Genomic DNA, 15,816 nt, shown 5'->3' with positions numbered 1-15,816 from the left:
GGCATTCTGCACACTTGCCCTCTCAGCAGGCTAAACCAGTAACTTTCATTATCATTCTATCATATTCTGTGGAAGATTTGAACTGTTATGTTTTCAGTGCACACTTCATGCAGTATGCATACACATATTGTTTAGTACTTATTCTTCATGGTATAGTATATTAGGTAGTCTTTGTGCATCATTACAGGTCGTAAAACCTTTCCAAGGGCCAGAAGGACCCAGGGGAACAGCTTCCGGTCTCCAGTCAGTTTCAGCCCCACCGATCACTCCCTGAGTACAAGCAGTGGGAGCAGCACCTTTACTCCAGAGTATGAGGAGAACCGAATGAGAAGAAGGGGAAGTGACATAGACAATCCTACCTTGTCAGTAATGGACATCAGTCCACCTAGCCGCTGTAAGTTAAAAAGGCACATTACAATCTTCAAAGGAAAATTAAAAAAAAAATCTTGTTAAATATATAATACATCAGAACTGACAAAATTACCAAAATACATGTTATTAAAGGCATACCCATAATATTATTACAGTATTACATTATAATTGTAACTTACATTATATTATAACTAATCACTACAGGTTTTCTTAACATTTAATTATGTTACTATACATCTGGACCTGAAGTAGTAAGATGCTTACCAGTCAAATAACTTTATTTATTCTTGCTGCTATGGGTCGAATTTTTTTGTTTCGATAAACGGGGGACTTAATTAGTATGGTTGGGTGTATGTGTTTGTACTAGATACGTATCTTTTGTAGTTGCTGTAGATCATGACTTGTTGTTTTTAAAGGGTACTCTTAAAATACTTGGGTGATTAAATGTATTTTAGTCTCCTTTTCAGGTACTTAGTAAGTACCTCAGATGTGCGTATCTTGTACTTACGTGTTTGGATGTACTTTTATAGATAATATAGGTTATTAGGTCACTGACAGGATCACTTCTTCTATTTAGAGGCAATTTTATATATCCATGCTTTTTACATGGAGGTTTTAAAATTAAAAGTCTTTTTTTCAAGAGTTTTATTTTGGTGTTCCAGTTTTTCTTGAACAACTGAATAACAAACTCATTCTAAAAACAAAACATACTTGTATTTTCAGCACCACGAGCGCCAACTAACTGGAGACTTGGCAAGTTGCTGGGTCAGGGTGCTTTTGGCAAAGTATATCTCTGTTATGACGCTGACACCGGAAGAGAATTGGCTGTTAAACAAGTTCAATTTGACCCTGACAGTCCAGAGACAAGCAAGGTAAGAGACCCTGAAAGAAATATTTGTAAAGGTATCGCTGTAAGAATGGTTTTCTGTATGGTCTAAACTCATGTTGCTTTTACTTCATTTTATGAATGTTTGAGGATGTGTACTTCTGAGTCTGTACGATAAAAAGACATTCTGTTTCATTAAAATCTTAATGAAAATAAGTCAGTTTAATGATTATAGTGTTATGTAGCACATCATTTCATCTTCAAATATATCCAGGGGTGGCTCCAGGCAACAGCACGCCAAACGTGTGCCTGGGGCGGCAAGCCATGGGGGGCGCTCTGCCGGTCGCCGCGAGGGCAACAGGCAAGTTGCCTTTGGCGGCATGCCTGAGGAGGATCCACTGGTCCTGTGACTTCGGTGGACCTCCTGTAGGCGTGCCGCTGAATCCGCGGGACCGGGGACCTCCCGCAGGCAAGCCACCGAAGGCAGCCTGCCTGCCGTGCTTGGGGCGGCAAAATACCTAGAGCCGCCCCTGAATATATCTCTTTGAAACTAACATGTATTATCAGATTCAACACAGCCTGAGACAATAAAGCTAAACAGTAATCTAACATGGAAGGTACCTTCTACAGAAATATTACTTCAAGTAGTGAAGTGAAAAGTATAGGAACCTAGCATACATTAGCTTTGTTTTATAATGAAACCGATAGAGAATGTTATGATAAAGAACTCTGTTTAATGGATATGACTGCAGTTATGTACAAATTGACATTATAAGTAGAGTCCAATGCCTATGAACCTACTGTAATTGATCCCCTATACTGCTCTCCCAAGAGCATTGTTTTAGTGCTTTTATTGAGTGTTTCCATATGTCTAATCTGAACTTGTCCTTTAAATACAGTTACAGTCAGAAAAGAGACAATGTAAAAATGGCACCATGTTACTGCCCAGATTTTGTTTTTATTCCAAGTTGTAGCTGCCAATTTTACTGACAAAAATAAATTCTTCTTTTCATTCATTAGGATTCCATAGTCAGTACAGTTGTGGGGAGAGTGGGCTGGATTCATTCCGGCTTATGCATCATCTGCAGAATTGACTGGCTAACTTCCAGCTGTAGACTCTTACTGCTGATGGCATAGGAGCTGGACAGAACAAAGATTGACTTGCAGCTATAGTTTTTAGTGCTGATGCTTGAAAAACAAATGATTGTAAAAATAACCAATTTGCTCTGGAAATCATAGAGATGGTAAACATAGAACCACATGGTGTCATTTTCACAGTAGTTACCTTTCAGAAGATAGCCAAGCTTACCATTATTTCTTGTAACACACCCATGGCAACATCAATAAAATTTTCTCCTTCTAATTTTGGAGTACTACAAGTGGTCTGTGATGGATAAATACCAAGTTTTGATGAAGGGCTTCCACATGGGATCTCTGGAATACTTAAAATTCTAATTCATAGCTGTTTTTAATGAACTTGTATAGGGAAATTTGCAGCAGGCTTTTCCACCCTTAACCACTTCCATGCTATAAAAATAAATATGTCTGGGAGGAAAAACAAAATTAAAATATGTAATTACTTGTGAACTATAGTTTAGATTTATAAATGTGTTGCTTATTTGGCGTAACTTGAGATAAGCTTTTAAGAACTAATTCCCGTGATACCTGAAGAAAGACTTAATTTGAGATTTTTTCATCCAACTGAAAATTTGTAACATAATATTCCAGTACAGTTCTTGAATTCATTGACATTTTAAAATAAAGTACCTGACAGGTTCTAGTTTCTGAGTATATGAGATTGAGAATGATTCTTGAAATCAAAAGAAACTGAAATAACTGGAAAATATCCCTAAAGAATTTATAGAAGTCAAACATTTCTCAGATTATGCTGTAGATCTGCTCTCCCTCATTCTAATGCTGATGTTTTCTAACAAGAAAATGTGTTAACTTTACACAAACTGCAGAGTAAACCCTCTACTTAATTTAGATTCCCCAAAAGCTTCTCCATAAAGTCAGTCTTGTTAACAGAAATCTAAAAGTTGTGTGAGATGATTTGTCTCTTAACTATAGAGAGAAATTGGGGGGGAGGGATAGCTCAGTGGTTTGAGCATTGGCCTGCTAAATCCAGGGTTGTGAGTTGAATCCTTGAGGGGGCCACATAGGGATCTGGGGCAAAAATCAGTACTTGGTCCTGCTAGTGAAGGCAGGGGGCTGGACTCAATGACTTTTCAAGGTCCCTTCCAGTTCTAGGAGATTGGTATATCTCCAATTATTTATTTTTATATATATATGTGTGTCTGTGTGTGTATATATGTGTATATATATGTATATATATGTCTGTATATATATATATTATATAGTAAGCTTTACTGAATATTTTCTTTTCAGGAGGTAAATGCACTTGAATGTGAGATTCAGCTATTGAAAAACCTACTGCATGAAAGAATTGTTCAGTATTATGGCTGCTTGAGGGATCCCTCTGAAAGAACACTCTCTATATTCATGGAATACATGCCAGGGGTAAGCGAGAGCACTCATTGCAGGCAATCATTTATACAGAATGTATGCCAAGCATCTAAATCAGGGGTTCTCAAACTGAGGGTCATGACCCCTCAGGGCGTTACAAGGCTTTTATGGGCAGAAGGGGGGTTGTGAGCTCTCAGCCTCCACCCCCAATATTGTGAGGGCAAAAACTAGTTGTTAATAGCCAGTGATAAGTTGAAAATTAGATCTTGCAGCTGTCTTTGTTGGCACAGAGACATATGTTGTACTGTCCCTTCTATCTGCCTACTCCTTTATGGAAGTATTTTGCTTTCTGAAAACTGCAGATTTTCCTTGTTCACAAAATAGAACAAGCGGACGTGAGTATAGTAAGATGCAGTTGTTTCATGTATCCCTAAATATTCATAAATAATTGCTGCATTCTAGTTTGTAAGGCTGCACAGAAGAAAAATTATGATTTTAGATGAGACGAGGATCTCATTTCAGAGACTTGTAAGAGTTTCTGAGATCTGGAGGACAGAGAATCCAAGTATGCAGTTTTAAAGACCTGTATAGTTTTGGGTTTTTGTCTTGATACTGTTCCTTTTTAAACCATTAAATGTGTGTAATTTAAAATGGCCAACCCAAATTGTATTAAGATATTTAGAAAAACATCAGTTGTAGGCTGAGACTTTTTTATGCCAAGTTTCTGCGTGTTGTTTTATTGAGACCTAAATGTCATGCTCTGGGTTGTCCAGTGCGTTCTTCTCCATTTGTTGTCTCTCCGAGTGCAAGATAGATTGGGTACAATCAATGGCTGTGTCATGTACACTGCCAAACACCGCATCATCATGTAACTAGTAAATCTCTGAAAAATCAGGCTTAGAATGAAAATACTCTACTGTATTACCGGTACAGTGGCTCAACGGCTTTTACACTACTTGGTATTTTAAAATTAATTGTCTGATAACGTTTCTGTGTATCATTATGCTCCTGTTAAAGGCTGAATCATTTAGTTTAGCTCAGTGTCTCTCAAACGGGGGTCGCCGCTTGTGTAGGGAAAGCCCCTGGCAGGCTGGGCCAGTTTTTTACCTACCCTGTCCACAGGTCTGACTTACTGGCCGCCGCTTCCAGCAGCCCCCATTGGCCTGCAGCAGCAAACTATGGCCAGTGGGAGCCGTGATCGAACGGACCTGTGGATGGGGCAGGTAAACAAACCGGCCCGCCCGCCAGCGGCTTTCCCTATGCAAGCGGCAATCCCAGTTTGAGAAACACTGGTTTAGCTGGAGATATAACTGCTTATGTGAATTAAGCTGATCCAGAGATGTTCTAGAGCCTTGCATCTCTAAATTTCTGGTACAAACGTCATACAATCCAGTTATTTTTTTAGAATAATTTATCTTTTAACTATTTTTGTCATTCTTAAAAGTGCTGTAATTATTAATACTTTTCCTTTTTGGCCACAGGGTTCCATTAAGGACCAGTTAAAAGCATATGGAGCACTCACAGAGAATGTGACCCGAAAATATACACGGCAGATTTTGGAGGGAGTTTACTATTTGCACAGTAATATGATTGTACATAGAGATATTAAAGGTAATTAAAGAAGAGACGTGAGTTCTGCTTTCTCTAATCCAAATAAGCAACATGACCTTGAAACATCTGAAACTTCATAAACCAAAGGGAAATTATTGCAATAAAATTAAATGGTCACTGCTAAATTTGTGATGCCAGAATAACTTCAAGTAGTTCCATCAGGATTTACTTCAGTAGTCCAGTCTTCGTAATGTTTTTCAAATCTGAAAACTGCCGATGTTGCAAACTAAGAAAAAAATGTTTTAGTGAGTGATAGGATACTAATAGGGGTATATGACTGTTTTAATATCAGGACTTTTCAAAATGTTTTTGTTTATGAGCAGCAAATCCAGAAAACATGATGTTGAAACCCTTAGCGAGCGTGATTAAATCTTAGCGAGCGTGATTAAATCTGGTGGACATAACCGTATCATAGCTGCTAAAATTGCTACGTTATTTTCCTGTTTGTGTCAATATAATTTTTTGTAAATTTCAAGGTGACAAGATTTAATCTATCATGCTTATACCAAGTTAAATAAATTTGCAAATATAAAAGTATGTCATTCAGTTTGAACATGATATAAAGAGACAGATTTTCTGAGTGCTAAAAGCACTTTCCTTCCTTACTTCACGTCTTTCTTACCCACCCAGTTGCCTTTTATTCATTCTTAATGTAAGATAGATTTGGCAAGTCAATAACTTTCTCAGAAAGTCTGTAGAAAGGACCTCCATAATTCCCAGGGGTTATGGCTCCCCAGCCATTTTTATATTGCTAAATGGGGGGGATAGGTAGTCCTGGTTAGAGGACTGAAGACCCATAGAGCACTCTGATAATGGAAAAGATTGAGAAGCACTGAGTTAATCCAGTCTCTCTTTTTTTTTCCCCCAAATTGGTCAATTTCTGAAGGATATGGAGACAACTTGCAAACTCTCAGATGATAGAGGTGCCCCTAATATTCTGCCCTCTGAATTTTGACTTGCTTCTTGTACATTAAATTAATTCATATGTGACTTCATCTAAGATTAGAATCCGGCTACATATATTTCACAGCAAGAATTCTTAAATTCTGCAGCAACATCTATTCTAAGGCAATGAAATAGTCTCTTGTCCCTGTCCCACCACTACTGCCAGTACACACACAGCTATGGCTCAGAATGGAAAACAGTCATTAATGTAAAATTTGTTCATGATCGTCAGTGGTGAGATTTTATTATGTTCTCCGGGTGGCCCAGTTCCACTACCTGGGCCTCAGATCCCAAGATAAACAACGAGGAGTCCTTGTGGCACCGTGGGTTTTAGCCCACGAAAACTTATGCACAAATAAATGTGTTAGTCACTAAGGTGCCACAAGGACTCCTCGTTTTTGCTGATTCACACTAACACGGCTACCACTCTGAAACAGATCCCAGGATGTTGCCCAGAGAACTCAGCTCAGATTCTCCTTCTCCTCATAAGAGTCAGAAAAGTTGGAAGCAGCTAGCTTTAGCAGTTTACCTCCTTAGCTGTCCTAGTCTCTTACTTCCTAGCTTACCAAACTACACTTCTGTCATGGTATAATTCCCCACTCTGAACCTTAGCATCCAAAAGATGGGGTACCAGCATGAATTCCTCTAAGCTCAATTACCAGCTTAGTACTTGTAGCGCTGCCACCAACCAGGAATTCCAGTGCCTGGTACACTCTGGTCCCCCCAAAACCTTGCCCGGGGACCCCCAAGACCCAGTCCCTTTGGATCTTAACACAAGGAAAGTAAACGCTTTCCCTCACCATTGCCTCTCCCAGGCTTCCCCTCACTGGGTTACCCTGGAAGATCACTGTGATTCAAACTCCTTGAATCTTAAAACAGAGAGGTAAATCCACTTTCCCCCTCCTTCTCTCTCCCCTTCCCAGACTCTCCCTGAGAGAGAAAGTAATCCTAACACCAAGAGAAAATTAACCTTTCTCTCCCCCTTCCCTCCTTTCTCCCCACCAATTCCCTGGTGGATCCAGACCGAGTCCCCTGGGGTCTCACTAGAATAAAAAACAATCAAGTTCTTAAACAAGAAAAGCTTTTAATTAAAGAAAGAAAAACAGTAAAAATTATCTTTGTAAATTTAAGATGGAATATGTTACAGGGTCTTTCAGCTATAGACACTGGAAATACCCTCCCAGCCTAAGTATACAAGTACAAATTAAAATCCTTTCAGCAAAATACAAATTTGAACTCCTTCCAGCCAAATACACATTTGCAAGTAAAGAAAACAAACATAAGCCTAACTCACCTTATCTATCTAGTACTTACTATTCTGGACATATAAGAGACTGTATCAGAGAGATTGGAGAGAAACCTGGTTGCACCTCTGGTCCCTCTCAGAACCCAGAGAGAACAACCACCAAACAGCACACACAAAAACTTCCCTCCCTCAAGATTTGAAAGTATCCTGTCCCCTGATTGGTCCTCTGGTCAGGTGACAGCCAGGCTTACTGAACTTGTTAACCCTTTACAGGCAAAAGTGATATGAAGTACTTCTGTTCTATTAACTCTTACTTATCTGTTTATGACAACTTCCATCTCCTCTGGTCCTTAGATGCAAGCTATACTCTAGCTCTGGCTCCAGCGAACTCTGCAGGGAGCATGCACTGTAATTCAATTAAATTAACTTCCCCTTATGAGCAAAGCTGCAGAGCAAGAGGTCGTGCAGGCAGCCAAGGGGGGGACACAAAAAAATGTTGGTTGCTGGGCTGCAGCAAAATGATGAATTCCATGGCATTTTGGAAATATACCAAATTATGTAGCTGTGGAATTGTAGCATCCACAGAGACTTGAGTGGGACAAATAGGGCAGGTTATGCCTCAGGACTATATTTTTCAGACTCTCTGTAGATGCAGGTAGTTGACACTGCATCAGTTACACTTGGCTCACATTTCTGAGGTGTTTTTTTTCCTGCAACCATAAGGGCTGGAAATATTTTTTAAAATTAAAGCTCAGATACTAGAGAACAATTCTGAGGCCAGGGGCAAGTTCTGTGCCATGTAATATAGACTCATAGACTCTAGGACTGGAAGGGACCTCGAGAGGTCATCGAGTCCAGTCCCCTGCCCTCATGACAGGACCAAATACTGTCTAGACCATCCCTAATAGATATTTATCTAACCTACTCTTAAATATCTCCAGAGATGGAGATTCCACAACTTCCCTAGGCAATCTATTCCAGTGTTTAACCACCCTGACAGTTAGGAACTTTTTCCTAATGTCCAACCTAAATCTCCCTTGCTGCAGTTTAAGCCCATTGCTTCTTGTTCTATCATTGGAGGCTAAGGTGAACAAGTTTTCTCCCTTCTCCTGATGACACCCTTTTAGATACCTGAAAACTGCTATCATGTCCCCTCTCAGTCTTCTCTTTTCCAAACTAAACAAACCCAATTCCTTCAGCCTTCCTTCATAGGTCATGTTCTCAAGACCTTCAATCATTCTTGTTGCTGTTCTCTGGACCCTCTCCAATTTCTCCACATCTTTCTTGAAATGCGGTGCCCAGAACTGGACACAATACTCCAGTTGAGGCCTAACCAGCACAGAGTAAAGCAGAAGAATGACTTCTCGTGTCTTGTTTACAACACACCTGTTAATGCATCCCAGAATCACGTTTGCTTTTTTTGCAACAGTATCACACTGTTGACTCATATTAAGCTTGTGGTCCACTATGACCCCTAGATCTCTTTCTGCCATACTCCTTCCTAGACAGTCTCTTCCCATTCTGTATGTGTGAAACTGATTGTTCCTTCCTAGGTGGAGCACTTTGCATTTCTCTTTATTGAACTTCATCCTGTTTACCTCAGACCATTTCTCCAATTTGTCCAGATCGTTTTGAATTTTGACCCTGTCCTCCAAAGCAGTTGCAATCCCTCCCAGTTTGGTATCGTCCGCAAACTTAATAAGCATACTTTCTATGCCAACATCTAAATCGTTGATGAAGATATTGAACAGAACCGGTCCCAAAACAGACCCCTGCGGAACCCCACTTGTTATACCTTTCCAGCAGGATTGGGAGCCATTAACAACTACTCTCTGAGTACAGTTATCCAGCCAGTTATGCACCCACCTTATAGTAGCCCCATCTAAATTGTACTTTCCTAGTTTATCTATAAGAATATCATGCGAGACCGTATCAAATGCCTTACTAAAGTCTAGGTATATCACATCCACTGCTTCTCCCTTATCCACAAGGCTCGTTATCCTATCAAAGAACGCTATCAGATTAGTTTGACACGATTTGTTCTTTACAAATCCATGCTGGCTATTCCCTATCACCTTACCACCTTCCAAGTGTTTGCAGATGATTTCTTTGATTACCTGCTCCATTATCTTCCCTGGCACAGAAGTTAAACTAACTGGTCTGTAGTTTCCTGGGTTGTTTTTATTTCCCTTTTTATAGATGGGCACTATATTTGCCCCCTTCCAGTCTTCTGGAATCTCCCCCGTCTCCCATGATTTCCCAAAGATAATAGCTAGAGGCTCAGATACCTCTTCTATTAACTCCTTTAGTATTCTAGGATGCATTTCATCAGGCCCTGGTGACTTGCAGGCATCTAATTTTTCCAAGTGATTTTTTACTTGCTCTTTTTTTATTTTATCTTCTAAACCTACCCTCTTCCCGTAAGCATTCACTATACTAGACATTCCTTCAGACTTCTCAGTGAAGACCGAAACAAAGAAGTCATTAAGCATCTCTGCCATTTCCAAGTCTCCCGTTACTGTTTCCCCCTCCTCATTGAGCAGTGGGCCTACCCTGTCCTTAGTCTTCCTCTTGCTTCTAATGTATTGATAAAAAGTCGTCTTGTTTCCCTTTATTCCCATAGCTAGTTTGAGTTCATTTTGTGCCTTTGCTTTTCTAATCTTGCCTCTGCATTCCTGTGTTATTTGCCTATATTCATCCTTCGTGATCTGACCTAGTTTCCATTTTTTATATGCCGCCTTTTTATTTTGTAGGTCACGCAAGATCTCAAGGGTAAGCCAAGGTGGTCTTTTGCCACATTTTCTATCTTTCCTAACCATCGGAATAACTTGCTTTTGGGCCCTTAATAGCGTCCCTTTGAAAAACTGCCAACTTTCCTCAGTTGTTTTTCCCCCCAGTCTTAATTCCCATGGGACCTTACCTATCAGCTCTCTGAGCTTACCAAAATCCGCCTTCCTGAAATCCATTGTCTCTATTCTGCTGTACTCCCTTCTACCCTTCCTTAGAATTGCAAACTCTATGATTTCATGATCACTTTCACCCAAGCTTCCTTCTACTTTCAAATTCTCAACAAGTTCCTCCCTATTTGTTAAAATCAAGTCTAGAACAGCTTCCCCCCAGTAGCTTTTTCAACTTTCTGAAATAAAAAGTTGTCTGCAATGCAGTCCAGGAACTTATTGGATAGTCTGTGCCCCGCGGTGTTATTTTCCCAACATATATCTGGATAGTTGAAGTCCCCCATCACCACCAAATCTTGGGCTTTGGATGATTTTGTTAGTTGTTTGAAAAAAGCCTCATCCACCTCTTCCGCCTGATTAGGTGGCCTGTAGTAGACTCCCAGTACGACATCACCCGTGTTTTTTACTCCTTTTAGCCTAACCCAGATACTCTCCATACTTCCGTCTCCTATGTCCATCTCCACCTCAGTCCAAGTGTGTACATTTTTAATATATAAGGCAACACCTCCTCCCTTTTTCCCCTGTCTATCCTTCCTGAGCAAACTATACCCATCCACACCAACATTCCAGTCGTGTGTATTATCCCACCAAGTTTCAGTAATGCCAATAATGTCATAGTTGTATTTATTTATTAGCACTTCCAGTTCTTCCTGCTTATTACCCATACTTCTTGCATTTGTATGTAGGCATCTAAGATACTGGTTTGATCTTGCCTCCCAGCTTTGCCCTGACCCTCCTTCCTCTCTGCCATTATAGCCCGTGCTCCCTCCTGTTTCCAACCCATCTCCCAGGTCTTGTTCCCCACTTACCTGTGGGCTTTGCTCACCTGTCCCCGTCGAACCTAGTTTAAAGCCCTTCTTACTAGGTTAGCCAGTCTGTGCGCAAATAAGGCCTTTCCCCTCTTCGAAAGGTGAACGCCATCTTTTCCTAGCAGTCCTTCCTCGAATAGCATCCCGTGGTCGAGGAAGCCAAAGCCCTCCTGGCGACACCATCTTCGCAGCCAGGCATTCACCTCCAATATATTCACCACCATCTTCGCAGCCAGGCATTCACCTCTAATATGCTGGGTCATTATTATAATGCATCAGTTAAACGAAATGTGTGTTGATGCCATTCACTGTCATGCAGTTTGATGGGCTTTTACTGAATATAAAGCAGAGATTTTTTTTTTTCTTCCAGGAGCAAATATTCTGCGGGATTCAGCAGGCAATGTGAAACTAGGTGATTTTGGTGCCAGCAAGCGACTTCAGACTATTTGTCTCTCTGGCACGGGAATGAAATCTGTCATGGGGACTCCATATTGGATGAGTCCCGAAGTTATCAGTGGAGAAGGGTATGGGAGAAAAGCAGATATCTGGTATGTCAAAGAGCTATTCTAATAAAAGAAGGCTATACACTACCCCAAAGGAGATGGTTTCACAGCACAATTTAAATTTTCGTTATTTTAAGTGTGAGCGCTCTCGTTATGTGTTTCTGGTTGCCCAAGGGGAAAACAAGCTGTGTAGGCAACAAAGAATATATGTTGGGGGTGGGAAGATCAGTTAACACTAAAAAGATGTGTCATTGTTTATCAGCGACTGTGCTAACTGACTTAGGACCACAAGAGAACACTTTGGACCAAGCTCACATGAAATTAGGCCTATCTGGCATACTTCTAAATACTAAGAGGGGCATGAATATAGAAAAATGTCACAATTAATTCAGTTCAGTGATTAATGAAAGTTACCTAAGTAGCATTTGCCCAAACCATATCATGAGTACTACCATGTTGAAGGGAAGAATCTAATTTGTTTTGGTTTTGTTTCTTCCTTCTGCTCCCTTATATACTAAAGGTCTCTACCATATGTTAACTGGGTGGATTACATGTTAAGTTTATATAGCTATCAAGCAAAATATAAGCACCAACATATTTCATCAGAGTTCTTCTGGTCTCTCAAGATCAGCCACATCGCCAGATCAATATGTAACTCTGATCTTACCCACTAATCATGCTGTTGCCAGTCCTTTAGTGGCTAAAATATAAAGATTTTTTTTTCAGAGAAAAGAAGTAGTTAAAGTGGTTGAGGAAATCATTGCAATGATTATATGTATAAGTTCTTACATTAGGTTTGAAGCAGTGATGGAATAAACTGCTAGTTTGCAAATTCGATCTGGAAGTTACCCAAATAGCTTGGGGATTGAGAGACCTTGTTTAGAGCTTCCTTGTTAGAAACTGAGTCCAGAAAAATGAAGCAGGACATGAAGACAAAATGGAGATGTTTCCAAAGGTCTTTTGTACCCTCTCCCATCTGGATGGAATTTTACTGTCCAAACAAAGTTCTCAGTCTGTTTGTGGAAAATTATAGGCACAAAATGGAGTCACATGAGCAAGTCACATAAACATCTGCCACTGGAGTAATTGCATTCAGGTTGGCTGGCGTGGAGCAGGACATAAGTTGTGATTTGCAGTGGCTAGTGTGACCTTCAAATAAAGTGCGTAATTATAGATGTGATAAGTCTGCTTTTTCAGTTGAAATTGCGTTGCAATGATGCGTGAGCAACAGTCTTCCATTTGTGGCATTTCAGTAAGCTTCCATGTTGTAGCTTTTGTTTCCACAGGGGGAGAACATGATTCTGTCTGTAACCTGCTTTTTTACTTTCACCTCTGTTTCAGGAGTGTAGGTTGTACGGTGGTGGAAATGCTCACTGAGAAACCCCCTTGGGCAGAGTATGAAGCAATGGCTGCCATCTTTAAAATTGCCACCCAACCAACCAATCCACAGCTGCCACCTCATGTCTCGGACCATAGTCGGGATTTCCTCAAGCGGATTTTTATCGAGGCCAAGTTGCGACCATCTGCAGATGAACTGCTAAGACACACATTTGCACATTATCACTAACAGCCTGCCTCAACTCAGCTTGCATCTACTGCATTTATTTTCTATTTGACTGCACTTTTATTTTTATTTTTTACAAAAAAAGGAGAAAAAAGACAAGAGAGAAAACGTATTTCTCTTGATTCGTTGTTTCACTTAGATTATAAACAAGAATCTAAATTTTTGTATTTAGAATGAGGGTCTCTTCTCCTCTCTCTCACCCCCCAACAGGGCCTAGAACCTTTTGTTTCTGTAATGTACTGATGTGGTTCACAAAGATAAAGCACTTTAGTACATAGTCATTCCTTAACTAAAGGGAAAACAGACATATGACTTGGACTGTCAAGAACGGTAACTTTTTCTAACACCGCTGACTGTCTCAGGATGCAGGGAAAAATACATAAGCAGCTAGTATGCAGGGAGAAGAAAATTATCATCTGTGATTTGTTCTTTGTACTGTAGGTAGTTGCTGCTGAGGGTTTTAAGTTATATTTTAGCTTGTTAATCAGTTTCTGAATATCACACTTGAGGCATGAACCCACAGTTCTGGAAATTAATTAGAAAGCCCAAAGAACTTAGAACCCTCAGTAGAGACTGCTCTGCATAATAGAGCACCTGTCTGACACTTCCTTTGTGACCAAAAGAAAATAAGGCAGGAACATAACTCTAAATCAGTAGTTAGTGGGAGCTGTTTTAAAGTTATTTTATTACCTTCATCGAACAAGAATTACAGGTAAATCAAAGATTATAGATCCAAACTCCTAGAAACTGCAAAGCTCAGGGGGGTAGTCTCCATAATGAAGAAGCAAAAAATAACCCAAAAGATCAACAGATAAATAGAAATAATACCCCCTGCAGCTGCCAAAGATATGCCTACCATATAAGTTAAAGGGGTAGGGGGATCACTTTCCTTAGGTGATGGTAAGACACAAAACGGTGTGAGATAAAGTCCTTCACCATCCAGTGATTGGCAAAGACAAAACTTAATCCTTATCTACTGTATGCATCATCTGACTATCAAAATGAACTGCAAGGAATAAGAGATTCAGAACAATTGTCAGAGACTGAGAGAGAATGTATTTTGAAGGTCATGCACCTGAATATAATAATCCTTCTCAAATTGTTTTAAATGCGATTGTTTTAATAACACAATCCAGTTACTAGGATGTTTGAAAAAGTCCCTGAAATAAAATGAATTCTAATTCCTTGTGTCTAATTCCATTAGTGTCAAATGACAACAAAGCACTTCAAGACTTTTTTGGTCATATTTTTCAAGCAGCAATGATGATAAAAACAACTTTAAAATGCCTCTTTCCTGGGGAGAGCCTTAAAAGCAACCAACATAGAAACATCAAGGACAGACCATACAGAAAAAGTGGAATATTTTTAAAGCTGCTTGTGTGACATAGCAATAGGACATGGATTTTGAAAGTGAAGTCTAACTGAACAAAGAGCAGCAGCACACGATGTCATTCTGAGTTTTACATTAAAAATGACCAAAGATGTAAAAGGAACAAAGCAACTGAACAGTATGAATGTGTAATTTCGCAATCCAGAAGGATCAAACTGTGCCAGATCTCAGTCATAAAATGTTTATTCATCTTTTCCATCTCTAGAACAGGGCAACGAAAGAGTAAAATTTGGAGACACAATCTCAGGCTTCGAACAGCTCCACTGAAAAGTACTAATGAGAAGGATTTACTAACTGACTTCACGTTAGAGAAAGAAGTCAAACCCTCCCATCTTTATAAAGGTATACAATATACAGAATTTGAGAGAGAGTTTGGAAATAAATTCTGTGACCTATATAACTTAAGTTTGATTCTTGCTAGTATGGCTGATTCACTGGCTGCCTATCTTTTTCCCTCCCAGTTATGTAAAGACAGAATGTGTTGATGCTTTGGACATCAAACCATTCTGACAAGGCTTTGTGTAATGGTGCCAAGAGTCCACTCTGCTTTATGTCTTTATTAGGACTATCAAAAGCTTGAGGTGGGTGAAAATTAAGAAATGAATGTATCAGTGCTACAATGAGAAATTACAGTGTTGGCTCATGTGCCAGACTCTTGAGGTTTCTGAATTTTAATTTTTCTAATTTAGCTGCTAAATTCTGTATCAGCAGCATAACTAGGAGTCTGGGTCTATCCTAATCCATTTACCTGTAATAGATGATCAGTTGTTCTTCTACTGGGGCCACTAACACACATTTTGGCCAGGTGGCCTATTCCAGTTATCTGTTTTCTGTGATTATTGTGACTTTTTTTAAATCTGGTTGGTCATTTTGTTGGTCATGGTAAGCAGCAGTGCAGGGTTTACATGCATGAGATGAGAGTTCAGTCTGGGAAAACCTATGGGCCAAAATCAAAGTAAACTTGCGTGCACTTTCTTTGGCTTCTTTGTCACTTGATGGAAACAGCCTATGGAAATAATCTGCATGAACCTTTGTGCTGTAAAGGACCTTTGCTTCATAAGCAAAATTTAGTGGCAGTGGGGACAGTAGAGAAAGTTATGTAGAGACTGTCTTTAAAATACAGCAGA

At 39.8% G+C, this 15,816-nt stretch overlaps 1 protein-coding gene across 1 annotated transcript in view; it reads left to right on the top strand.

The window, feature by feature from the left end:
• MAP3K2 (mitogen-activated protein kinase kinase kinase 2) overlaps nt 1-14,483 on the top strand; it is an 89,802-nt gene extending 75,319 nt beyond the window's left edge. The window contains exons 12-17 of the mRNA XM_030579572.1: nt 188-394; nt 1,096-1,244; nt 3,587-3,718; nt 5,146-5,275; nt 11,603-11,780; nt 13,077-14,483. Of these exons, the coding sequence (XP_030435432.1) occupies nt 188-394; nt 1,096-1,244; nt 3,587-3,718; nt 5,146-5,275; nt 11,603-11,780; nt 13,077-13,302 (1,022 nt within the window). The 3' untranslated portion in view covers nt 13,303-14,483. The remainder of the gene's footprint in view (nt 1-187; nt 395-1,095; nt 1,245-3,586; nt 3,719-5,145; nt 5,276-11,602; nt 11,781-13,076) is intronic.
• Nucleotides 14,484-15,816: the final 1,333 nt, after the last annotated feature.

This window comes from Gopherus evgoodei, chromosome 11 (genome assembly GCF_007399415.2).
Source record: "Gopherus evgoodei ecotype Sinaloan lineage chromosome 11, rGopEvg1_v1.p, whole genome shotgun sequence".
In the NCBI taxonomy this organism is placed as follows: domain Eukaryota; kingdom Metazoa; phylum Chordata; order Testudines; family Testudinidae; genus Gopherus; species Gopherus evgoodei.
This window is presented reverse-complemented; position numbering and strand designations above follow the sequence as displayed.